The sequence below is a fragment of the Diceros bicornis genome, chromosome 7 (assembly GCF_020826845.1).
Source record: "Diceros bicornis minor isolate mBicDic1 chromosome 7, mDicBic1.mat.cur, whole genome shotgun sequence".
Classification (NCBI taxonomy): Eukaryota; Metazoa; Chordata; class Mammalia; order Perissodactyla; family Rhinocerotidae; genus Diceros; species Diceros bicornis.
Window position 1 is genome coordinate 59998890 of NC_080746.1, and position 26277 is coordinate 60025166.

A 26277-nucleotide genomic window follows, 5' to 3' on the forward strand; every position below is an offset into this window, starting at 1 on the left:
CACTAAAAAGTGGCACTGGAGAGGATGAAGTCACACTGGCAGCCTGCTAGCCTGCTAGGACATGGAGCACAGTCAAAGATGTCAGCCCTGGAAATCTGGGAACTGAATGTACCTTAGCTCTCCCTCCTCTATTTTCCCACTCTCTGAAGCCATTTAGGATCTCTGATAAGCCCTGAAGTCCTCTTCCAAAGGGAAAAGTGACAGCTCAAATTTATTTATCAATCACTACTCTCAAGGTCCATTTACATTTTTTAAAGGGATCCTGGGGAGAACAATGCTTATCCCAAAGTGTATTCTTCCCAAGTTCCCTCAGACTCCTTCTCCTGGCCCGTACCTTCATTGTGTGGACCCTGGGTGGTCCTTTTCTCAGATAGGTGTTAAGAGATATTGGGAACCCATTCCAGACAGGGCTGCATCCCCTTTCCTCTCCTCTCCTTCTCTTCAATTATTTATTCATTCCATAAGAATTTACTCATATGACCTACTATGTACAAGGTTATTTTCTGGATGATACAGAGGTAAAAGACACATCTTTTGCCCTTCAGATTCCCTGCCTACTATGGTGGAAGATAGACAAGTAACCAAATTATTAGAGTTTTGGGATAGGTGTTAGCATAAGGCGTGCATTTAATGCATGGGAGGGGGAGAGGCATGATCAGAAGAACCTTTCTGAAAAAAATGATACTTCTGTTTAGTCTTGAAACATGAGCAGAAATCAAACAGAGACGAGAATAAAGGGTATACCAAGCCAGTGAGGGTACGGAGGTTTTCTTTTTTTTTTTTTTTTTCCAAATTTTCAGGATTCCAGGTCTCCAAGTTTAAGGTCAGCGAGGGGGAAAAGAAATACAACAGTACTCAAAAAAAAAAAAAAAAAGTGAAAAGAAAAAAAAAACATAAGAAATAAAGGCAAAAGTCAATCTGTTAAGGAAAAAAGGAAACTCATCTGGGGTCATCAACAGAAAGGCAGTAGCTCCTTCCAATGACTTCTCTGGAGATGAAGGTGCTGGGAGGGTATGTGGCATCCAACAGATCCTAGCTGCCTGTCATGTTCCTTGTGAAGGCTCTTCTCTCTGCTCCTGGCTGATGGGTTCCCGCACACCTGAAAGCTGCCTCCATGGTCACTCTCATTGCCCCATAGAGAACTTGGGTTGAGTCCTGATACTCCCAGAGCTTTGTCTTTCCTGGAACCTTTGCCAACAAGTCATTCATTATTAGAGGAGACATTTCCTTTTTGAAAGCCCAGTATTGCTGTGGCCCTGCACCCCTACCCAAATACCTCTGACCTCATTAAATGCTTTCCATTCTAAGCTCCCTAGGTGCCATGGTCTTTAGAACTAGTTGTCTCTAAAGAGCCAAGGGCTTGGCTTTAAGAAGAGCCTCTGAATCTTGGGAATAAACTTGGCAGTTGATTCTCATCATTGATATTCAGGTTAACCTGTCCATCTCCCCAGGATTCTTCCTCACTCCTAATCTGGGTCCTTACTGCAACTGAGAGATGCTCTTTCATTTGGCCTTAGTGGAGAGGGTTTGGAGACCAGCAGTCTTAAAATATAATATGATAAAATCAGAACTAAAAGATTTAACTTTGATTATCCCCCAACATGGATAAGCAAGGAAGAACAGATCCAGGGCTCAAAGGTCACAAAATCCACATCTCTGACCACTATTTACTCTTCTTTATCCTCAGAACTTGTGCAAAGACATAACAGCTACCCTCCTTGACAAATATCAGATTCCAAATTTGGCCACTCACTGCTGTCAGAGGATGAAAAGCTCTTTTCAAAGGCAAATAATTACATCCTTCAGTGAAATAAAAGACAGCTTATATCTTGTATCCATCCAACCATCTATGTATCTATCATAGATAGCTCGGGGAGGGAGATTCAGAAATCCAAACAAATCAGGCTGAAAAGTATGACATAATGCTAGGGAACCTTCCCTGGAAGGAGGCCATATCACTGGACCTCTGTGTCCAAGAGAAATGGGGAGCAGGTGAAAAACAGGGCAGGCATAAAGGGGGAGCAGGGGAGCATAGTAACATATGTCCCCTTTCTCAAGGTCACTTGCCCATGCTCCTGCCTACAGCACTGACAGATATGAGGGACTCTGTTGGCCTCAAAGTTGGATACTCTCCTGACTCCTCTCTCCGCAGGGCATCTTTTCTGCTTTGCTGGTCATAGTCTAAGACTTTGGGCCACCATCTCATCTCCCCAGTTACCTATCCTAGAAGATCTCATGTTTCCCTCCCATGTTGTCTGGCCTTCTGCCTAAAGATCCAATTTCAGCTTCTCTGAGTCTGAATGTGGCTGTTGCATTCATTCTCACTTGCCTTTCTGGACTGTCAGCTAATGGTCTGGGATATTTCTTCTCAGGCTATGAAGGTGTGGGTGGGACACAATGGCCTCCTCCTGCCCTGCCATGAGGTAGTCCGTGGGGTCTTCAAGGTCCCTTAGGATGGCAGGAGTTTGGGCTGCCCAACCTCAGGTGAGGGTGCACTCACTTGAAAACAGTGCAGTCCTACTGAGAGAGCAGCTAGAGCTGGCTCGCCCTTTCAGGCACAGGCCTATTTATAATGCCTCCTAGGGGCCCACGGGAACAGGCTGTGGGAGCATGGACTGAGGCCCCAGGGGCTTGGTAGACAGAAGACAATATTTCCATGTCCACTTGTGTGTCACTGCCATTCTCCAGTGTTTCTGTCTGTGGGGAGGCAATCACAAAGGGCCCACTGCCTCTGCCATCGCTCCACACTCACACATGTAGGGCTCTCAGCAGCCTATCTCCACTCTTTCTAGTAACTTAAGCTCAGTTAGCCACGCTGCTTAGTGCTTTTCCTCATTAGCCACTTTGCTAGACACAGCAGCCAATGTGGGTATATAGTTATATCCTTGGGCTCTAGGAGTTTACAGACATTTTAAAAACTAAGATGGGTACACAAAAATGTAGTCCCATAATTCAAAACGAGGGCATGCACTTCTTCAGCTTTTCTTTTCCCAGCTTTTCTTTCAGTTGATGAAATAGACCTTGAAGTAGGGAAGCCACTCTTTATGGCACCTGTGTTACAGGTAAAGGATAGAGGAGATAAACGTTCTTTGCCTTAGGTTATACGGTTAATCAGTGATAATATTGGTTGGATAACTAGGAATTCTGACTCTATTCATTCACATTCAACAAATATTCATCAAGGGTCTACAATATAACAAGAAAAATAGACAAAAAAAATCCCCACCCTCATAGAGTATACATTTTAGTGAGGGAGACAGACAATAAATGGAGTTAACATGAAAAACTAAATAGCATGTTAAGTCATCTTAAGGAGAAAAAATAAATCAAAGAAGGGAACAGATAAATATCAAGGGGGCAGTTGAAATTTTAAGTGAAGTTGCCAGGGAAGGCCTCACGTAAGGAAATATTTGAAGAGAAGCCTGAGAGAGTGAGGAATATATCCGTGGAGATATCTGAGGAAGACCACTCTAGGAAGAAGGAACAGAAACTACAAAGTTCCTGAGAAAGGAGTGTGTCTGGTGGTTTAGAACAACAAGGTGGCCAGTGTGTCTGAGCAGAAAGAACAAGAGAGTAGAGAGATGTAGAGAGATGGAGTCAGAGAGGTAATGGGAGCTGGACCATATAGGGCCTCAGAGGACTTTCAGGACATTTAAGGATTTTTACTTGGGCTCTGAGTTCAAGTAGCTACAACAGTGGCCATGTGTCTACTACTGCTCTGGCTTTTAGGAAAGTCTCCAATTCATTGTGAACTTGCTCACCATCATCAGAGACAACATTTACTCTGAAAACCACCCATTCCCAAAGTGTCCAAATTACCCACTCCTAGGGATGGAAGCCTATAATTTTCCAAGATTGTTGGACAGTGGGGCTGTTCTCATGTTACTGTGGGAGAGGGAAGGAGGGGGAGAAACATCTGTAGAAGTAGGGTGAACATCTTGGCTGTCTGGTTCTTGAGAGGAAGGTTCCTTCTTCTCCTTCCCATTTTTAGGACTCTGAGTACCCTCAACCTTCTTCTCTAATGCAAGTTGCTCTTTTTCTCTCCTCCTTTTCTCTGTACCCCATCTTATACAGTGCATGGAAACAAACAAACAAAAATCCAATCTGTAGGCCTACATCATCTGAACTTTCTCGCTTATTTCCAACAGTGAGTAAGAAACAGTCTCTGGTCTTGAGAAGTGAGCACAGAGTCTGTCGTGGGGAGAATAGTTGCAGTAGAGTCTGAAAAGGGAAGTCATGAGAAAGAAGCACAAGGTGCTGCAGGAACACCTGGAAAGGACATAAGGCAGACTTGAGAAGTCAGGGAAAAGTCTCTGAAGGACAGTCACTTCTAAGTCAGGCAAAGGGAGAGGATGAGGGTGCTATAGATGGAGGTAACACTTGTCAAAGGCTTGAAAGTGAGATACAGCCACCAGGGTTAAGGAAATGCAAGTTGTTTCTTGTGCCTGGAGCATTGTATAAAGGGGAAGCAGTGAGACTTGAGAAGTAAATAGAGTCAGGTCATTCCGAAATTTTATTATTTTTACTACGTGGAACACCCTGTTTTAGGGTCTGGAAAACAGCATAAATGAAACAGTCCTTATTCTCAAAGACCTTATTTGTAATGGTGAAACTATAAAAGAAATAAATAGATATGTAACATTTTTGGGTCGGGGATGAAAGTGCTAGAAATTAAAAACAAAGTAGGTAAGGAAGAGTGTGAATGCAGACAGGAATGAGGGAGAGGTGGTGGTGTTATTATTTTTTTTTATAATGTCAAGGGCCCTGTAATAAGGTGGCACATAAACAGAAACCTGCTTGAAGTGAGGCAGTAAGTCACGTGGCTATCTGGGGGAAGACCATTCCAAGTAGGCAGAAGAGCAAGCGCAAAGTCTGATGTTGAAGCATGCTGGGTGAGTTTAAGGGAATATTTGGAAGCTGGTATGGGTCTGGTAGAGTGAATAAAGGGGAGAGTAGTAGGAGGTGAAGTTGAAATGATGGAGGAGAGTTACATCATATCGATCTTTGTAAGCTGTTATAATGACTGTGAATTTTCCCTGGGTAAGGCAAGAAGCCACTGGAACGTTGAACAGAGTAAGTGATGGGATCTGTCTTGTGTATTAAAATAATCACTCTAGCTACTGTGGGCAAATAGACTGTAAAGCAAAAGTGGATGAAGGAAGATCCACCAGGAGACTATTATATTTTGGGTCCAAGATGATGATGGCTTGAATCATGGTGGTGGCAGTAGAGGTGGTAGAAAGTAGTTGAATTTCAGACATTAATATCTGGAAGAGTCATCAGCATTTGCCGACAGGTTTGATGTGGAATGGGAGAGACAGACGGGCATTCTATCTCAGCAATTTGAAAGGCAGAGTTTCTGAGTCATGGAAGACTGTGGTTGAGCTTGTTTTTTCTTTGATGCAAATATTAGGATATGTTTTTGGACATGATGAGTTTAGAACGGTTATTAGATATTCAAGTGGAGATACTGATACATAGGCAGTTGGATATGAGTCTGGACTATAAATATTAATTTGAGATTTGCCAGCATACAGGTGGTATTTAAAGCCATGATGCTAGATGACATGACCAAAAATGGGAATATAAAAGAAAAAAACAAGTCTGAGAACAAAGTCCTGGGACGTACCAACATACAAAGATCAGGGAGATGAAGACTAACAATAATTGAGACTGAAAATGTTATTGTCAAACACATTGAGGATTTTGACATCATCCTTATTATAAAATAGCCAATACTGTAGTCATTTAATAAATTTCCCTGTAGATAAGAATGACTACTTCTACTTTATTGATGGATCTGATACCAGATATAGGCCCCACCTTTACTGAGTGATACCAATGTGTCGTTGAAATATATGCTTTAAAAATCTGAGAATTAATGGATATATCCAGGTTGGAAAAAATAAACTTGCTAGATTAAGCCATTACGTGAAATATATGCCACAAATTTAAAAATTTCTGATTAAATGACACAAATGGTAATTCACTTGCTATTCATAGTCTCTTTTCAGTTTTTGCTAGGGCAGAAAGTTGATGGAGGGCAGAGAAAAATTCTGGAATATGCTTAGTTGGGAAAGAACATCAGGTAGAAATGCATTTGAGAAGCTTGAAAATGTTGTTTTGGGTTTTTCCTCAGTAATTTAGTTGAAAATTTCTGGAGGACAGAGTTGTGTTTTTGGTTTGTTTGACTTCTTCATGTACCCCAGTACAAATCACATGGAACGATAAATATGTGTATATACCAAATACATATACATATATATTTATATTACACGCAACAATATAGCATTAAAGTTAAGAATGAGGGGAATGCTGGAGTCAGTTTGCATGGATGTGAAAAATGGCTCTGTCACTAGCTAGCTGTTTAAGCAATTTGCTTAACATTTTTGGGGTTCAATTTTCTCATTGATAAGGGAAGTAACTACCTTATAATGTTATTATGGATATAAAATGTGTTAATATACGTAAAACGTATTTAGAACTGGTCAATGACTGGTTAAAGAAATAAAAGTTGGTTAAAATTATTATTACAGTTAGAAAATACTACTTATTTTTCATAAAGGAGTGATTTTTTCATAATATGTCTTTAACCGCTGTGAAATGGATGAAGTAAGAAGAGAAAGGCTATTGGCAGGATAAACAACAGTTTAGAGCAAACAGTGATGGGGAAGAGAAATTTTAGTCTTAGAGCTGTTCATTCTTCCCATTCCCATGTCTCTAGCTCCTCATTTATAAAATAAAGGGATCAGTTTAGCTGATATTCTAAATATATTCCAGCTTTAATTTTAAATTTTGTACACGTAGCTTCAAGCACCAGTTTTGTTTTTTAATTGATAACGTGACCTGACATAGACCACCTCTAGAATTCTATGATTCTATGTGTTTTTGGAATGGAGAATTTTTATCATAGCTCTACGTATCTGTTTTATCTTCACACTGTAGATGATGGGGTTCATTACAGGAGGGACCAGCAGGTAGGTGTTAGCAATCATAGTATGTGCATAAGCTGGGGCCTGTTTCCCGAATCTGTGAACAAAGGACAGACTGATCAATGGAATATAGAAAATAGCAACAGCCCCAATATGGGAGATACATGTGCTGAAGGCTTTCTTTCTCTCTTCTGGAGACGCAATACTGAGGACAGTCTTAATGATCAAAATATAAGAAAAGAGGATGAGGATTGAGTCCACACCAACAGTAGAGATCATGGCAGTCAACCCAACTGCACTGTTGATCCTGGTGTCTGTGCATGAGAGCTTCATCACATCAGGGTGGAAGCAGTAGGAATGGTGGAGTATGTGGCTGCGGCAGAAGGACAGTCTTTTAAGAAGTGCTACCATTGGAGTCAGCGTTATTGTCCCCCTGATAACAATTGCCACTCCAATTTGAACCATTCTGGAGTCAGTTAAAATGGTGGCATACCTGAGAGGATTAGAGATGGCCACAAAACGATCAAAAGCCATGGCCAACAACACAGAGGATTCCATGACAGTGAAGAGTTTAATAAAGAACATCTGTGACAAGCAGGCATTAAAGCTGATCTCCCTAGCATTGAACCAGAATATACCCAACATGGTGACCAGAGTGGATATGGACAGGCCAAGGTCTGTGGTGGACAGCATGGAGAGGAAATAATACATGGGTTCATGGAGGCTGGGCTGAGCGACAATGGCAAAGAGAATCAGGCTGTTTCCTGACAGAGCAGTTATATAGAGAAAGCAGAAGGGAATGGAGATCCAAGTTTGAAAGACTTCCAATCCAGGAACACCAGTTAGCAGGAAAATGATGGAAGAGGATGTGGTATTCTGGAAGTTGGACATGCTGGATTGAAAATACAGAAATCCAAGATGAAACTCTGGAACAACAAAAAAACTATATATATTTTTTTATTAATGCAACTACAGATCATTTTACCCAACCAAAAGCTAACCAAAGATGAATATCTATACACTGTGTAAATATGAATGGCTCATTTAAATTGATAACAGCATTGTATGATTTCAATTACTGTGGTAGGTACCTTTTTTGTATTTTGTATTTGCCGCAGCCCACGAGTTATCTTCCCTGGGGCCCTTTGATGGTAGCTATTTTTATACTATGTGATCTTTCCTCCTACTCCTCTAAGCCAGAGATAACTGGACTAAGAAAAGTCACCTTATGCAAGATTGGTCAATCATATTCCATTCTCTCTGGAATGTTTAAATTGTGATAAAGAGGTAGCAGGCTAGTTTTTCTCTATAGTTGGCATCAGAGGAAAATAGATTGGGGCCACAGAGCAGCAATATTACGTTGGCCACAAGTATAGAAATCAGAGAAGCTTACAGACAATTTGGGAAGCCAGAAAATATTGAGAAAGAGATAGTTACAATACAAAGTAACACATATGAAGTAATAATAAATGGCTTAGGTACCAATGTAATCATGTGCATGTGCCTACTCTATCTAACCTTTAAAGTGATACTTGCAATGTGACACAGGCATCGTATTTGGGAGAGATAGAAAGTTAGAACACAGACCTATCACCTGCAGAGGCCTCTGCCCCTCACGTGATATAATGTGCTGCTATGTTCAATTGTATTTCTCTCTTCAATATGCCTGAAGACTAGTTGTTCTGCAGAACAGATTTTTTCCATTATCCTTTTTGTTAAGACACACTTCTCAGGAGATACCTAATAGAATGTTACTGTTTTGCTTTGGAGGGAAATACGTAACTTTATTACAAGCATCCTATTTCTTTTTTCACTGAGTAGAGAATTGTAGACTAGGCAGATGAGTTTGTATGCATTGGAAGAAGGTGTCTGGGGAAAAAGAGAGAGTAGAGCTGTGTCTGGAGAGGGCTCAATCAGCAAGAACAGCCAATTGTAAGGTAACTGTTTTTCAGGGGAGCTGAAGTGTTTCTAGACCACACAAGTTCACCCCGATAAAGTGCCACCTCAAAAATTCCCTAAATAAATCTCTTAGTTTTAAAGATTGGGAAATTTTAAATTGAAATTAATGGATAATTAGAGAAAAAAAGAAGCGTTAAATTACATGAGTTCACCAAATAAGTGAACTATAACTTTAGACTCTCAAGTTTAGAGTAATGAGAGTGTCCTCAGAAACCAATGAAATTACTATCAAAAAATGTATTATCAAACCTCATAATGGAAATTAGAGTTAACAGAAAGGGAACATTCATTAAGAAAGGGAACATATTTTTTTACACAACTTCCAATGACTGTTTATTGAGTGTCATGAATTTAACCGACATTATAATATAGAAACAAAGTGGATACAGTCTTGCTAGACTGGCATGCATTTCACAATTAATTGTGAAAGTGTGAAAGGCTAACAAATTCTATTAGCAGTTTTCATAAATAGGTTGATTTCTGAAAAACATTTTTAGGAATTATACTTAGTTTTAAAAAATACATATTGATCAGAAGGACAAGCTAAAAATGCGTTTAAGTGATTAGTACTTAAGAAAATTTAAAATAGTAGGTTCACCTCTCATTTTCCACAAGTTTTTGACCTGTTTATTTATAACTAATTCACAGAACTTGGTACTTGTTTTTTTTAAGTTAACAGTTTCCTGGGGTTACTGGGAGGTAAAGCAATTCTGAAAAAGGAGAACACTTCAATTCTATGTACAAAAGGTTTGGGGTATTTGGAGAGGCTTTGTAGGGAAATCAGTGCTTGAAAGATTTCTGCGTTTCATGCAAGTCAAGATGAAGTATGCTAAGGTTTTTAGGATGGTGTATGTGAAAGTGTTGAGCCATAATAAATTTGTAGCATCTCTTCCTTTGCTCCTGCCTTACACTCTTATAGACACTTACTGAGTACCTACTTTGTGCACAGTGGTGTTAGAATCTAAGACATATCACAAACAAACCTCTCTTAAAGAGCTTATAATCAAATGAGGGAGAAAGAATAGTAGTGTTTATAAATAACTTCAATATCTAGTGTACAATGATGAATAATACAAATAGCTATGGGAGTGCAGAGGGACTCCATATATGCTGATTAATTCTGGCTATCATGGTGATTTTCACAATGATTATCACGGTGCAGTGATTGAGTTGTAATTTTTGCCATTGAGTTCTAGGAAATTTTATGTTTTTCTTTTTTAAATGAATTGCTATCTGAACAATTTCTCTTTCACCCTAACTTCTTCATGGCTCCCTTCACATTATTACATTAACACAAACATTTTATTCATTGCTCATTTTCATTCTTATTGTCAGTTTTTTTCCTTCCCTTTCTTGCTGAGAGATCAGAAGAAAAACACAGTATAGGTTGAACTGATCTGTGCTGAGCCTGGTAGAAAAGAACTCCTTCAAATTCCTTCCTTTCCATCGCTCTACAACCATATCTTCCTGTACCCTCTCTTCATCCATGCTGGGCTCAGACACAGAGAATTCCTTATTCCATTTCATAGTTATTACTTCACCTAAGCTCTTGATCATCCATCATAAACACTTAGTTCATTTCAGTATCAAACATATACTAGAAACTCATTGTGTATTGTGTCAGCACTAAGGATATGAAGCAAGCAAAATAATAGTGGTTTGGTGCCTGAGAAAACAAGAGAGATTGTCAGAAGCTGAATCTTTATAAGCCTAAATACCTTATCTTTAACAAGAGCCCAATGACTCTTATGAAAATGAAAAATGAAACATTACCAGTTTTGAATATCTACTACATACCAGGCACTGTATTAGGCACAGTGCATATCAGAGGAGGTAGAGACAAAGAAACACCACTAGTTGTGGAGTGCCTAAAGACTAGACGTTTCTCAGAGACAAGACAGAGATAGTGTGGAGTGACAGATTCTGAGTGTGTGTGTACGTGAATGTGTCTGCGTGCATGTCAAATGGGATTAGTTCCAAGAAATCTTAACAGAATAGATGAAGATTACTTAACAGAGTAGATTATTACTGTGTAAAGTTTTGATGAGTGGGTGCGAGTTCACAAGGATGAAAAGCATGAAAGGGATGTTCTTGACATAGATAACATGAGCTGAGTCTGAATGAAATGATAACACAAGACAGTTTGTTGAATAACTACAAGAAAACTTACATGCTGGAGCCTTAAATGTGAAGCTAGAGAAATCAGTGAAGGCCAGGACATAAAAATCTTGAATTCCATGGAAAGGATAAGAAACTTAGATTTTATCTACAGAGCATCAAGAGCCAGGGATTTCCAAATATTTTTATAATAAATAAACAAATTATTCTCCATCTCTTCTAATTTAACTTCAACAAAATTCCTTTCTTTCTTTAATATCCTATTTAATACCAATAGATCACTTTCTGCATTCTATAATACTCAAGTTTTACCCCAACACATTAATGAAAGCCTCCCACACTTTTATATAGATATTTTCAACACATTCAACCAAGATATATTGAACGTCTGTCATAATTGGCCACTGTGCTTAACTAGTGAGGGAAATAAGACATAAACCCTCTTTCTCTCTCAATTCCCTGCCATATCTTTTTTTTTAATTTTTTTATTTATTTACTTTTTGTGAGGAAGATCAGCCCTGAGCTAACATCCATGCCAATCTTCCTCTTTTTGCTGAGAAAGACTGGCCCTGAGCTAACATCTATTGCCAATCCTACTCCCTTTTTTCCCTTTTTCTCCCCAAAGCCCCAGTAGATAGTTGAATGTCATAGGTGCACATCCTTAGTTGCTGTATGTGGGATGCCGCCTCAGCATGGCCGGATAAGCAGTGCGTCGGTGCGCGCCCTGGATCTGAACCCGGGCCGCCAGTAGTGGAGCACGCGCACTTAACTGCTAAGCCATGGGGCCAGCCCCATGTCATATCTTTTATAATGACAAAAAAAAAAAAATGTTCTCTGAAGAACAGTCTGCTTTTGTTTGTTATTCCTCTACCCTGAGCAATAATCTGGGTTCTTTCTCTAATGACTCAGAAAATTCTCCAACCGATGTCACCAATGACTTTCTAAATACCAAGTCCAGTGTAATTTCAGAGTTGTTTTCCTCTCCATCATCTCACTGTTTTGCAGTGTTGACCACCTCCTCTTTGAAACTTTCGCTCATTAGCTTCAATGATAGCTATTCTGTGGGTTCCCCCCCACCCCCAGTTTACCAAACAATGCCTTTGTTCTCTGTCTTCTAATGGTGGTGTGTTCTTTAGAAGTCTGTTTTTCTTCCAAGAAGCACCTCTTCTTTTTCTTGCTCTCCATATTCCCTCCTTGGGATATCTTCATTATTCCCATGACTTTAAATAGCACTTATATCCAGACAACTCACAAATCTGAAATCTAATTATGGCGTCTCCTGAGTTCTATATTTCAAACGTTGACAGAATCTTTAGAGTTGTGATAAGGTTTCTGGCTTAAACTTGAAGGCAGTAATAAATCATGGAACTAGAGTGAGGAGATCAAATTGGCAATTTAGAAAAATAACCTGCAGTAGTTTGGAGAACAAATCAAATCTCTCTGCTTAGTGTCCTTGAATAAAAAGTTCACTATTTTATCTACCCTTGAGGGACATCTCCACCCATAATCTCTCAGACATCTTAATCTCAATATGAGCCAAACAGAACTCATTCCTTCCCCCATTACTTACCTGGCTCTCTCTCGTGCATCATTTATCAGCAAATGGCATCAAACTCTAGCAAATCATCTAATTAGAATTACCTCCCTTGTTCGCACAAATATTCACACACTCTTCTCCCTCTCTCTTATCCTCTATATACAAATATTCATTAAATTTGTATTGATTCTATTTCTGAAATGTCACAAACTAGAGCGTCAGGAGGTCTATATGTGAAGGCTAAGTAATAGCAACCTGCTTGGTAGTGGGTACTTGAAGCTGTATTTCATTGCATTTCTTTCACTGAAAAAATGTAACTGTTCATATCAAAGAATAAAAGAGGACTAATGAACATTATTAGGGAGAGGCACTAAAACTCCCCCAAGCTACTCTTTTGTACTGCCATCAGCCTTGAATCTGTTCAATCCATGCTCTCTAATTCATACACAACCTTCATTTTCTCTTGTGATAAATAGGCTATAGTCTCTCAACTAATTTTCCTGTCTGCTCAGATCACAGTGATGCTCTTCTTCATTGCCCTGTCATGAGCTGTAGCTTGTGGCTATGACTTTAACCACCAAAATAGGCCACATGGCATTATCAATATTATCCAAGCCATTGCCAATGGCATGGCTAGAATGTGTGACTAATTTGGGTTCAGATACTAGCTCAAACACTAACCAGTTTTGAAACCTTGTATAGCAGTGCTAATAAAAAAATATTACTCATAACAGTAACTATCATCTATTGCAACTTGTTCTTTGAATGTTACTGTGCTAAGCACTTTATAAAAATTCTATTTTTTGATTCTTATTATAACACCCTGTGGCGAGTATTGTTAAATTCACTTTAAATCCACTTTTCTGATAAGGAAACTGAGTATCAGAGAGGTTATCAAACATATTCAGGATCACACATACTAGTGAATGCCGGAGCTGGGATTCTAAACCCCATTCTTTTTAATTCCAATGCTCATGCTCTCAAAAACTATTGTTTCACCTATAAGTAATGTAAACTTTCTTTGATCCAGTTTCCTCACCTATAAGGTAGAATGTGCACTGTTCCTAATACAGTGCTCGGCATGCAGTAGGTGTTCAAAATTGGTAGTTTTTTCATTTTTAGTAAGAATCATTGGGATTAGAAATGAAGTTTTCAGCCCCTGACAATCTCTTTGGTTTTTGCAAGCAGCAAAACACTAACCATGATAAATACATTAGCAACTGATTAAGCTATTTGAGTAATAAACGACAGGCTATCCCATCCACACCAGGCAGAACAAAGTGCCCATTGTCTACAGATTTTCTGAGAATAAATAATTCTACAAATTCTGCCATCCACCTTACCCAACCATCCCACTATCTAGTCTAATTTTGCACAGTGTGAGAAAGTTCTTACCTGTAGATAAGAGAGCTCAGCTCATCTAGGGTCGAGTGTTTTCACTGAATAAAACAAATTTACTTACGAGCCTGTACAGCAGTTCTGACTGTCCCTCCTGGGCTGACTCAGAAGGCAGAGGAGGCTTTAGATTCCAGAGGAGGGCTGAGTTATGAGGACACTTATTCCAAGTCTGGTTGGAGACAGTCACAGAGCTGAGAGGCCAATTCCTGGTAGTGGTGTAACTCACTGTGTCTCCAGGGTGTGAAGGTTCCCGGAAGACTTCTTTTACCTCATACAGCTTTTTTATATCTGTTCCATTATACAATGACTTATTGTGGCTATGTGCTTTATAGGCTGATGTACTTTTTTTTGTCCTTGTGTTCTTTGATTAAAGAGCTTTTTGGGGCCGCCCCATGGCTTAGCGGTTGAGTGCACGTGCGCTCCGCTGCTGGCGGCCTGGGGTTCAGATCCTGGGCGAGCACCGACGCACCGCTTCTCCGACCATGCTGGGGCCGCGTCCCACATACAGCAACTAGAAGGATGTGCAACTATGACATACAACTATCTACTGGGGCTTTGGGGGAAAAAAATGGAGGAGGATTGGCAATAGATGTTAGCTCAGAGCCGGTCTTCTTCAGCAAAAAGAGGAGGATTAGCATGGGTGTTAGCTCACGGCTGATCTTCCTCACAAAAAAAAAAAAAAAAGAGCTTTTTTGTAAAAGCAGTTTTGAGATATAATTCACATACCATAAAATTCACCCATTTAAAGTGTACAATTCAATAGCTTTTAGTAAATTCACAGAGTTGTGCAACAACTATCATCGCAGTCTAATTTTAGAAAATATTCGTCACCCCAAAAAGAAACCCCACACCCATTGGTAGTCACCCTGAAGAGGATTTTAATAAATAAAATATTATACCAGATTGCTGAAAATCATCTCCTATTGTGAGTATAAATCATTCTCTACTCCATAACTCCTTAGTTTCTATCATTAGTAACAGCAGTCCTGTTTCATTAACCTACCTGTACTTCTTAGCAGCCTCCCTCTTAACGACTAGGGAAAAATATAATTTATCTATCCATATTACATCCAATAAATATTTTAAAGAGTGTCCTATGTTCTGAACATCATGCTAAGTGCTGGAGATTAAAAAAAACAAAAAACAAAAAAAGAATACAACATAGTTCTTACTGTCCCGGGGCTCCTAGTTTAGTGTAGAAAATAGACATGTTAACTGATAATTACCAATACAGATAACCAATGATCAGATTATCTTAGAGACAGGAACCAAGTACTTGGAGAATATCATAGGTAAAAATATAGGTGTGCAGAAAATAAAGTTTTATTTACTTTTTAATAATGTAACCTATTTTCTATTTTGAAGCTCCAGCCCACTAAGTGGAAGAAAACTAATCACAATATTTTGGGGTTCTCCTCACTTGTGTTCAAATTTTGAGGATCTTATATTGTACCAAGGAATTTAAATAGGTAGATGTTGGAGCTGGCCAGTGATGTCATCTGATGTGAGGTGACTATTGTCCTTTTTAGTCTTTAATAAATAGTACTCACAGATTGTTATAGACTGTCCATCTTCTTTACTTACTGAGGTCTTTCAGATCCTCAGATATTCCCACCCTTTCTGGACCACTCTTGAGCATAAGAGTCTTGGAGTCAGTGTTGATTTCTGTTTCTTACACTCTGCACACAAACCTGCAAATCCTGCCAATATCTTTGAAAATATAACCAGAATTTAATAAATCTCCACTACCTCCAAAAAGTCTTCCCTTTCCAAGTCGCAATAATCTCTCACTTGGATAATCTCAGTAGTTTCCTAACAATTCTCCCTGCTTCCATCCTTATCTCTCACCACCACCAAGGCTGTTTCACCACAGAAAATGTCTTGGCCTGAAATATTGTATTCTTTATAATGTAACAAAAACAATAACAACAACAACAATAATATTTTATTATACGTTCTGTTTACAAGATATTATGCCAAATGTTTGTGGTAGGCAAAATAATGGCCCCTGAAGATGACTCCATCCTAATGCCTGGAAACTGTGAATATGTTACCTTTACGTGGCAGAAGGGATTTTGCAGATTAAAGTTGAAGACCTTGAGATGGAGAGATTATCCTGGGTTATCTAGGTGGGTCCAATATAATCATATAAATCTGGAAAAGTGGAGAACTATAGAGATGGCAGCACGAGAAAGACTTGATCCACTGTTGCTGGCTTTGAAGATGGCAAACAGAAACCATGAGCCAAGGAATGCATGTAGCCTCTACAAGGAGAAAGCACAAGGGCGTTGATTCTACCCCAGACCTTCTAGAAAGGAATGCAGCCCTGCTGATGCCTTGATTTTAGCCCATTGAGACTCTTATCAGACTTCCGACTTATATAACTGTAAGATAATAAATTTGGGAGAAGAATCCATTATTACTTTGATTTATGTTGTTACAAAGAGTTATAGGGTTTGAATAACTTACTTAGGTCTCCCAGCTAAAAAGTGGCACAACCAGTATTCAAGGCTTGGGCTATTGAAGACCCTTTCAGGTTTAAAACTCATTCCCTAGAGAATCTTCACATGACCATTCATCCACCACTAATTGCAATTCAAGTCTCTCTACACCCAACAGCATGCATGCATGCTTAAGTGCCAGACTGGATGTTAACATATGGTCACTTGTGCATGTTTATATTTTGCATATGAAGGTTTGTTCTGTTGTATCTCCTCACCGTGAACTTCTCAAGACCTTTGAAAACGTTTTCTCTACCAGGCTGGGCAAATTCTAGGGCGGTGACTGCTTTCCCATCAGTCTCAGAAACTACTTGGGAATGATCGATCACTTTTGTTTTTCCCATGGCCAAAAGAACATTACTTTTATCTTAGAGCAATACAGTTACTATAGTAGTATCATGTATATTCTGTGCCAGAGCTTGGTGCATGCACATGGAACTCATGTGCATGCTAGTAAGGCACTGATACACACAGTGATACACGTATTTTCAAAATATGGCCCTTCTCACTGCCCTCCTCTCACACCAGTCTAGCAGAACAAGTAGCTGATAATTTGATTCAGCCTTCTGAAAGTCTGAGCAAAATGTCCCCCAAAATCACATAGTAACTGAAATGTGCAGTTGTCAGTATGTCAATACCAATACCATTGAACCCAGGAAACATACCATAGTCTATGGCATCATTGGACTTCATATTAATGTTTCCCAAACAGGAACAGGAAGAGTAGAATTTCCCAAATCTGAAAAGGAAGGGTAAAATTAGAAACAAGAAAACTGTGCCATGGAGACTTGCAATAAATATTACTTGGGTGTCGACATTTTATTACAGTAAACAGTAAAATATTCTTGCTTATCAAATCAGTGATTTTTTTTTAACTTATAACACACAGTGTTGCGTTGCTGTGTTACGGCAAAAGCATTGTTTAACAATACTCTTATGAACTTTTTGGAAGTGGATTTTGCAGGATATTATTGCCTTAAAATGTCCATAATATTCCATTTCTAGAAATTTATCCAAAGGAAAAAATATCAGAGACGCAGACCACGTTTTTTGTAGGGGAACATTTACTGCAGCATTATTCACAGTCAAAAAGGTAGGTAATTCTTAATGACACAGAAGTAGATAAAGTATTTACATGCAGACATGTTATACAACCTTTAAAATTCCATGCATGTAGCAGCTGATGTGGGTGGTCAAGGTGAATCAGGAAATGGGAAAGCAGGACTCAGGGCTGAAAGTCTTATAAGGCAGTATACAGTGCAGGTTCTGAAAGAAACAGAAAGTCTGAGATGGGAGCAAGAGGCCAGAGGTAAATCAGGTAATCTAGGGTTAATGTATCCAGATTGTAGAAATAAACTTAAAAGCAAGCAAACAATAATAGAGGAAGATTGGCACAGATGTTAGCTCAAGGACAATCTTCCTCAAGCAAAAAGAGGAAGATTGACAACAGATGTTCACTCAGGGCCAATCTTCCTCACCAAAAAACAAAAGGGGGAATTAATAGAGATCTTTGCTACTAAGGAGCCAATAGTATTGGCATCACCTAGAAGCTTGTTAGAAATGTAGAATGTAAGATGTACTGAATCATACTTTGCATTTTTCAAGATACCTAAGGACTAATGTGACATTCAAGTTTGAAAAGCACTGATATAGATCACATAGGTGTTGGGACAACCTAGCCCTGTGTGGTCAAGGGAGGCTAACCAAATATAATTGCTAAAATGAGATCTGGGGAAATGAGAAGGAATGTCCCAGGGGAGCTAGGGATGAGGGTAGAAGAGCAGAGGGTAGAAGGAGGAGATGATAGGAGGTGAAGGAAATGTTCTAGGCACAGTGAACAGTGTGGTGTTTCAGCCCACAGGCAGACTAAGCACAATATTAGGGAACTGCGAAGCAAGGCAACTAAAAAACAAACCCTAAACAAAATCAAAGCAACATAAACAAACAAAAAACCCACAATATTCAGTTTCCATTAACTTATCTTCAACTTTGAAATCAGAAAATCTAGGAAAAAGCTGTTTTAATTTTAATACAAATATACATTTTAAGTCAATAAAAATGCAATCTCTTTTGAATTACATTTGGGGCAGAATTTAGGAATCAGTAAACACCTTAAGACCTCCTTGGAGAACAGAATGAGGCGAGGCTCAGAGGTGAGCAGAAGCATGCCATGTTCAAGACATTGAAGATGAGTTCAGTATGGTTGAAGCAGAGAGAGCGGAAAGACAGTGCTTTCAGGATAGAACTCTAAATGGGTAGGTGAATGCAGGGAAGGTGTGCAAAATATTCAAGTCCTGGGACAGGCCAACTAAAAAGATACTTTATCAGTCAGAAGGAACATTGGTCATAATGCCCTTTGTGTATCCACTGGTTATTTGGTCTGGGCTGGTGAATGCTTTAATTCCCTTGAGTTTGTCCTAGAAAAGAGCCTGAGGTTCTACTAACTGTGTACCATCTCCTGCAGCCCTACTCATGGACCAAAACTCTTCAGATTGGAATCCTTAGCACAGCCAGCAAGATTTTCACATTTATATCCCTGTAACGGCTTTTTATGCCAAAAAGCATGTTTAATTAGTTATTGTTCTTGAAACTTATCAATCCTCTAAGTTCACCACTAATTGTCAAAGGCTGTATTAATGGACAAAGGCTGAAAGTCACTTAAAAGTTTCCACAGTTTTAACAGAAGCTGTGTCAAACATGGTTAATGTCTCCACCACAGAGGTAGATATACTGGTATCAGTCTTAGACCAGGTATCAGAGAAGCCTAGTGCCTTTGCAAGCTTGCAAGGGACATACAAGGGACTCACAGTTTTGTAGCCTTCTTTAGTTGCTTCCTTTTTTTTAAAAATAGATTTCATTCTTTAAAGAAGTTTTAGGTTCACAGCAAATTGAGGGGAAGATACAGAGATTTCCCATTTATCATCTGCTCCCACACATCCATAATCTCTCCCATTATCAATATCCCCCATCAGAGTGGTTCATTTGTTAGAACTGATGAATCTGCGTTGACACATCATTATCACTCAAAGTCCATAATTTACATTAACAGCTCTTGGTGTCGTGCATTCTATACGTATGGAAAAACGTATAATGACATGTATCCACCATTATAATATCATACAGAATATTTTCACTACCCTAAAAATCCTCAATGTTCAATCTATTAGTTCCTCCCTCCCCGCTCGCCCTCAGCAATCATTGATCTTTTAGCTGTCTCCATAGTTTGTCTTTTCCAGAATGTCATATATTTGAAATCATATAGTATGTTGCCTTTTCTGACTGGCTTCTTTGATTTAGTAATGTGCATTTAGGTTTATTTCATATCTTTTCATGGCTTGGTAGCTAATTTCTTTTGAGCATTGAAAATATTCCATTATCTGAGTGTATCGTAGTTTATCCATTCACCTACTGAAGGACATCTTGGTTGCTTTCCAAGATTTGGCAATTATGAATAAAGCTTCTATAAACATCCATTTGCAATTTTTCTGTAGATACAAGTTCTCACCCTCTTTGGGTATATACTAAGGAGTACAATTGCTGGATTGTATGGTAAGAGTATGTTTAGTTTTGAAAGAAACCACCAAACTGTCTTCCAAAGTGGCTATACCATTTTGCATTCCCACCAGCAATGAATGAGAGCCCTGTTGCTCCACAGCCTCGCCAGAATTCGGTGTTGTCAGTGTTCTGGGTTTTTACCATTCTAATAGGTGTGTAGCAGTATCTCATTGTTGTTTTAATTTGTGTTTCCCTGATGACGTATGATGTGGAGCGTGTTTTTACACGCATTGCTGAGTTGCTTCTTTTTAAGTTATCTTTTTCTGTGCCTGTGTACAAGTTAGCTAAAACTCCCAAGATATTCAGGATGCCCAGGAAAGGTCTTGGGCTCTGAATCAGATACTATTGCACCAGCCTCAGTGAATATAGCTACTTAAGTACTTTCCTACCTGGGTTCTATGTCTTATGATTGCTGTGATATTGGCGAATGACTAGTGAACAAAGTTATGGGTGATCCATTAACAGCACTTCTCCCTTATTTTTGCCTGATACAAAGCTTTGACTTACAGCTGTTCAGGGGTCAAAATGTTTTTGAATGAGAACTGGAATTGTAATTCATCTCCTGGATTCTCTTTTGGGGAAGAATGAAGCTACATGGAAAAGAAATTGTCCTTCAGAGCCTGTCATTTGGGGCATAAAGGGTTAGTGGGACACAGGTGTATAGAGTCCTCTCTGAGGAATTCGTTTTTCTGCTGGGTAAATGGCTCTCACCAGGCAGCTTCTGGACTCCTATTAAAGGCTGTCCTTCTCAAATCTGATAGCTCTCCTGTTCCTAAGAAGTCCCTGTGAGGTCTGGCAAAAGGGAACCTCTGTGGAGATGGTTTAAGGGGGCCAGACTGATCAGGGACTGTTTCTCCAGCCTTAGGACAGAAGGACCTTTCTGCCTGTAAGTTGTGAGGTGGAGATAATCTCTCTCTGTCTCTGGCTTTAAAAGACTCTCTGTTGCTGCCTGGGATGACTCTTCAGATAGCAGGGGGCAGGATCAAATGACCTCCTTTTCCAGACCCAAGAATTCTTTGCATGAGGTCAGTGTTTTAGTGCATTGAAGTCTTTTCTGAATACATCAGGGACTAAATAATCTTCAGATAGTTCATAAAACCAAGAGTTAGAAGAAACTGGTGTACTCAGTAGCATATATTCAATAGATTTATATATTATATACATATTCATATATCAATTTAAAAACAATTGCTGTATTGTTCAAAATAGTTATTAAAATGTAGACTACAGCCATGAAGTCATGAGCATGTGTTCATTCATTCCACGTTTTTTAAAAAAATTAAGTACTTTTTAAATAAGGAGAGGCAAAGCATGGCATTTGAAGTCAGAGAAAACAGAGTTCAGTTCTTGGATCTGCCATCATCATGTTGGATAAATGTGGAAAGTAACATGAGTCCTCTGAGCCTGGGTTTTCTAATCTTAGCCTCAGCTTTCTCATCTGTAAAAAGGAGATAATAAGACCCAACGCATGTTGTTGTGATAGTGATGGATGTGAAGCTTTGTATTTGGGCAGTCTATTTATATAATCCTGGTGGTTCTGTTACAAGGATGTTTAAGTCATAGCCATGTCTTGGAAGAATTCTCTGTGGGGGAGAAAGAGAAATTTAAATGCATATTTCCAAGAATAGTTATTAATATTTGCTCATTAGTTTTAGTGCAACAGCACCCAAGAGTGGTATAAAATCTTAGAACTGAAAAAAGAGAGAAAGCTATTTCTGTCCAGAAGCTTTACTGATAGAGTTCCCTGCATTAGAATAGTCCTACTGTGTTTTCTTTGATTACATGAATTGAAAAAAGATACTGTGAAAAACATGCAGACCAGTGGAAGGAAGGCTTCAGAGAAAGAGATATAATGAAGTAAATTATTTGGCACATAGGAGACATTTAATACATTATCACTACTGTTATTAAGGAAAAGCCTAGCTTGGACACTCAGATAGTACATCGGGATCTCTTAATTTATTTGCTATAATAAAAAGAGCATTAACTTGAGAGCCTGCTTCCTCATCTTTAAAATAAAGAGGATATGATTTAAAGGTCTTCACAATTTCATCTAGAAAGATTAGTTTTTATCAGCAGTTCTAAATTTGAGCAAAGTCCTAGTATCAAGGATAAATAACAGATTAATAAGAAAAATGTTAGTTTATCTCATATTTTAGTAGATGTCAATAAGGTTACATAAACTTTCCTTCTAATTTGAGGGGATCATATAATAAAAATCACAATATATTCCTGATATTAAGTGTCTGGGGTCTCTCACTATTATCAGATGCAATGAATTCATTTATTCAACAGATACTCTTAGGTACTATTGTGCCAGACATTTTCCCTGCCTCTGAGATCACTGGTCTGAGGAAAACTGATGAAGTTTTTGCCTTTTCCGAGGGGTCATTTTCACATTAGTGGCCATGCCACTGCAATCTCATTAGTAGCTGCTTTTTCTGCCTTTTCTTTAAATACTGCTATTCTCCCAGGCTCTTTGCTCAGACCTCCTTTCCCTTAGATTTTATTACTCCAAGATATTTTTCACTACTCCTGTAACTTCAACTCAGACATCAGTTTGGCAACTTGCTATCAGGGCAGAAGTCACTTTGTTGGGAATGCAGAATTAAGTACATATTCTAATTCTTGCATGTAAGTCACAAATGAAAAAGTGATGTTTGTATTCCAACTGACGTCCAAGGGCTGAACCAAAACCCATGTATATTATTTTGTTATATGTTGCCTATCAATTCAAATTTTCTAGCCATTATTATTATTATTTTTTTTTTAGTGAGCATTCAAGAGGCTTCCTGTATTGAACATTTTTCTCTTTTCATCTTCTCTTATGCCCTCTTTATCACACTTTGTGTAACCAACTATTCCCACTCTAGCTGTGGTCACTGCCTGTTCATTCAGGGGTTGGAATGAAACTCACCAAATTAACTTAACACTCAGCTATTTTCTTTCCCAGAGTCATGGACAGACCTTCTTGGAGCACCAGGTCTACTTCTAATTCTGTCCATTGCATACACCAGCATTTTGTAGGTATTTAAATATGTGGTGAGAGAATGCATGCATTAATAAATGAAAGAATAACACATGCTTTAAAAACCAAGCATTCTTTCTGTAGGTAAAAACAGAGTGTCAGAAAACTTAGGATAAGAATCAACATAGAGGAACTCCTTCAATCCTACAGATTTCTTAATCTGGGTGAACACATACTTATATACTCAAACAGAGGAGATAGTTCACTGTTGTCCTCTTCCATCTGAGTGGAGTTGAAATAGACGCAACGAGGGTTTCTGAGGGACCACACTCCCACCCCCAAAACCCTCCATTTATTTTCAATGCCCTTTTGCAGTAATGGAATATTAAGAATCTTACTCAGGTAATTCTGCTCCAATTATGATCTGTTAGCTTGCAATGAATTCCTTGTTTTTGTTAAAATTAACTTTAGGTCATATTTCTTCAGGGAAAATTTCCATTAAACAATATCACGTTCCCAGCTACTACCTATATAATCAAACACTTTACCAACCATCACCCATTGAACTCTATTTGACAGACTGAATTGGTTCTTTCCTAGTGTTTAGTTTTTATCAATAGCTGATCTGTATTTATTTAATCAGAAGTATTTTACTAGAAAATATTTAATATTATCTTTATTATCATATTTTCATTCCATACACAAGGACTTATAAATCTTAATGGTTTTTGCCTTGGAAACTGAGAAGTGAATAAAAGCAGTATGAATTGCCTTTTGTGTTGTCCTACGGTGAACAGAAATATCCTATCTGTCCATGGACATAGAATCCTAGAGCTGGGAAATATGTTACCATTATCTAATTTGACCTCCTTTTCACATTTATATGGAAACATACTGTATAGATGTAACAGGTGGGACTCTTGCTAAAACTCTGGTGTCCTCAGACAATTTAGTGGTCTGTCTCTTTCCCTAGTTCACCAAAGATCAACTCCAAATCAAAGAAAAGAATAACTGGGTATGTACTTCCATTGAAGAATAGGACAAACTTCACTAGAGATCCTAAATTGTGTGATATATAGAAGAGATCGAAAATATTTTTCTTCCCTATTTTTGCAGAATATTGTCCTTTCCCCCAAGGAAATCTATTCCTTCACTCATCATGCCATCCTTCAATCAGAGCATTTTCCACCCTGCAGTCTTCTTTCTTACTGGCATCCCTGGTTTGGAAACTTACCATGCCTGGATCTCCATCCCATTCTGTTGTCTCTATGCCATTGCCATCTCTGGGAATGGCATGATCTTGTTTGTCATCATCACTGAGTCCAGCCTCCATGAACCCATGTACTATTTCCTCTCCATGCTATCCTTCACAGACCTAGGGCTGTGCCTTTCCACACTGGTCACCGTGTTGGGTATTTTCTTGTTCAATGCTCGAGGAATCAGCTTTGATGCCTGCATTGGCCAAATGTTCTTTATCCATGGTTTCACATTCATGGAGTCCTCAGTACTCCTGGCGATGGCCTTTGACCGCTTCATTGCCATCTGTAACCCACTGAGATATGCCACAATCTTAACTAATTCAAGGATCATCAAAGTGGGCTTTGCAATTGTTATTAGGGGGACAACAGCTCTTGTGCCTTTACTCCTGCTGCTTAAGCATCTGTCCTTCTGCCATAGTCATGTTCTGCACCATTCATATTGTTTCCATCCTGATGTGATGAAGCTTTCATGCACAGACACTAAGACTAACAGTGCATTTGGCCTGGCCATTGTCATCTCTACTGCTGGCTTGGACTCCGTCTTGATCCTGCTCTCCTATGTTCTCATTATCCACTCTGTGTTCAGCATTGCCTCCCCAGAGGAGCGGAAGAAGGCCTTTGGTACCTGTGTCTCACATGTAATTGCTGTTGCCATCTTCTACATCCCCATGATCAGCTTGTCACTGGTGCATAGATTTGGCAAGCACGCCCCTCCTCTTGTTCACACTCTCATTGCCAATGTTTATCTGCTCATCCCTCCTGTAATGAATCCCATAATCTACAGTGTGAAGACAAAGCAAATTCACAAGGCTGTGCTCAAAGTATTTCTTTCTAAGATAATTTAGGAAATTTTCAGGGTACCATTTCTTTTCAAAGACTTCTCTGACTCATATTTGATCATTCACCAGTGTGAGTTATAACTATACCTTGAAAAAGCATGTTTATACATGCTTTCACTCTATTCTGATGATCCAATAACTTACTATTACACAGTTCTAGACTGTTAATTCTCTGAGAGCAGGGATTGTGTCTTGTGTACTTCTGGAGCTTCCACAAATACTGCACTTGGCACAGAATAGGATCATGGGTAAAATCTGTCTACAAGCATGGGCAAATGAAGTCATATTTTGAGGTCTAGACAGTCTCACCATTTCTAGAGTATATAGCTATCCAAGGTATGTCTGATAAAATTTAGATCCGTTGGAAAGTGTATGTTTCTGTAACTCTCAGTTTATTGATAATGATTATTATTCCCCAAAATAGATTATTCTTGGCTAAGGAACATGAATAAGGACAATAAACAAGAAGATATGTGAATCAAAAGGGTACTTGCATAATTCTAAAGAAGTCCTTCAGGTAAATTTGGTAAATATATTAATATTTTAATTACGCGATGTATAGTGATTCATCTTCTAAATACATGTCTAAAGGGGGAAAATGGGCAAGAATGCAAAGTTGTATTACGATGTTCAACACATCATTATACATTGCAATGAAAATCTGGAAACTGCTTAAACAATTAGTTTAGGATATTGGTTAAATAAAATATGAACTATCATGCAATAAGCTAAAACTGATATAGATATAAATGATACATTGTTAAGAGAAAAGATAAATTAGCATACTGGGTACTTATCATTGTGTATATATTTCATGTAAATATATACATCCATGTACACACAAACATTAAAAAAGTATGGTCCACAATAGTCTAGCAGTCTGGGGGAAAATGGAGACTGCACTTTGGGCTCACAGACACCATAACTCTGCATGCTACTCAGTACAGAGCAACGGGATGAAAAAGTTCAGCTATCATGTCCTGCTTGGAGAGTGAAAGTATACAGCCATGCAGACAGCACCCCAACTTCTTCAAGAGGGCTCCCAGAGGACTGACCTCTGTTCTTCCAGTCTTGGAGCTTGGATGTGTTGTCCACAGCCTGGCAGCCTGTGGGAGAATGGAGACAGCAGCTTGGACTTGCAAACACCATAGCTCCCCATCCTGCTCAGCACAGAACAAGTGGATGATAAAGGCCACTTCTCAGTTTCCTCC

At 38.9% G+C, this 26277-nt stretch overlaps 2 protein-coding genes across 2 annotated transcripts; one reads left to right on the plus strand and one right to left on the minus strand.

The window, feature by feature from the left end:
- Nucleotides 1-6878: 6878 nt before the first annotated feature.
- On the minus strand, nucleotides 6879-7823 carry LOC131408714 (olfactory receptor 51F2-like). The gene has a single exon (XM_058545763.1). It carries the CDS (start codon nucleotides 7821-7823, stop codon nucleotides 6879-6881), a length of 945 nt encoding a protein of 314 aa, XP_058401746.1.
- A 16304-nt stretch (nucleotides 7824-24127) lies between these two features.
- On the plus strand, nucleotides 24128-25072 carry LOC131408713 (olfactory receptor 51F2-like). Its single transcript, XM_058545762.1, has one exon. It carries the CDS (start codon nucleotides 24128-24130, stop codon nucleotides 25070-25072), a length of 945 nt encoding a protein of 314 aa, XP_058401745.1.
- Nucleotides 25073-26277: the final 1205 nt, after the last annotated feature.

Bases quoted from the DNA above. Each gene is read 5' to 3' on its own strand.
- LOC131408714 (XM_058545763.1), bottom strand. From the start codon at position 7,823: ATGTCCAACTTCCAGAATACCACATCCTCTTCCATCATTTTCCTGCTA.
- LOC131408713 (XM_058545762.1), top strand. From the start codon at position 24,128: ATGCCATCCTTCAATCAGAGCATTTTCCACCCTGCAGTCTTCTTTCTT.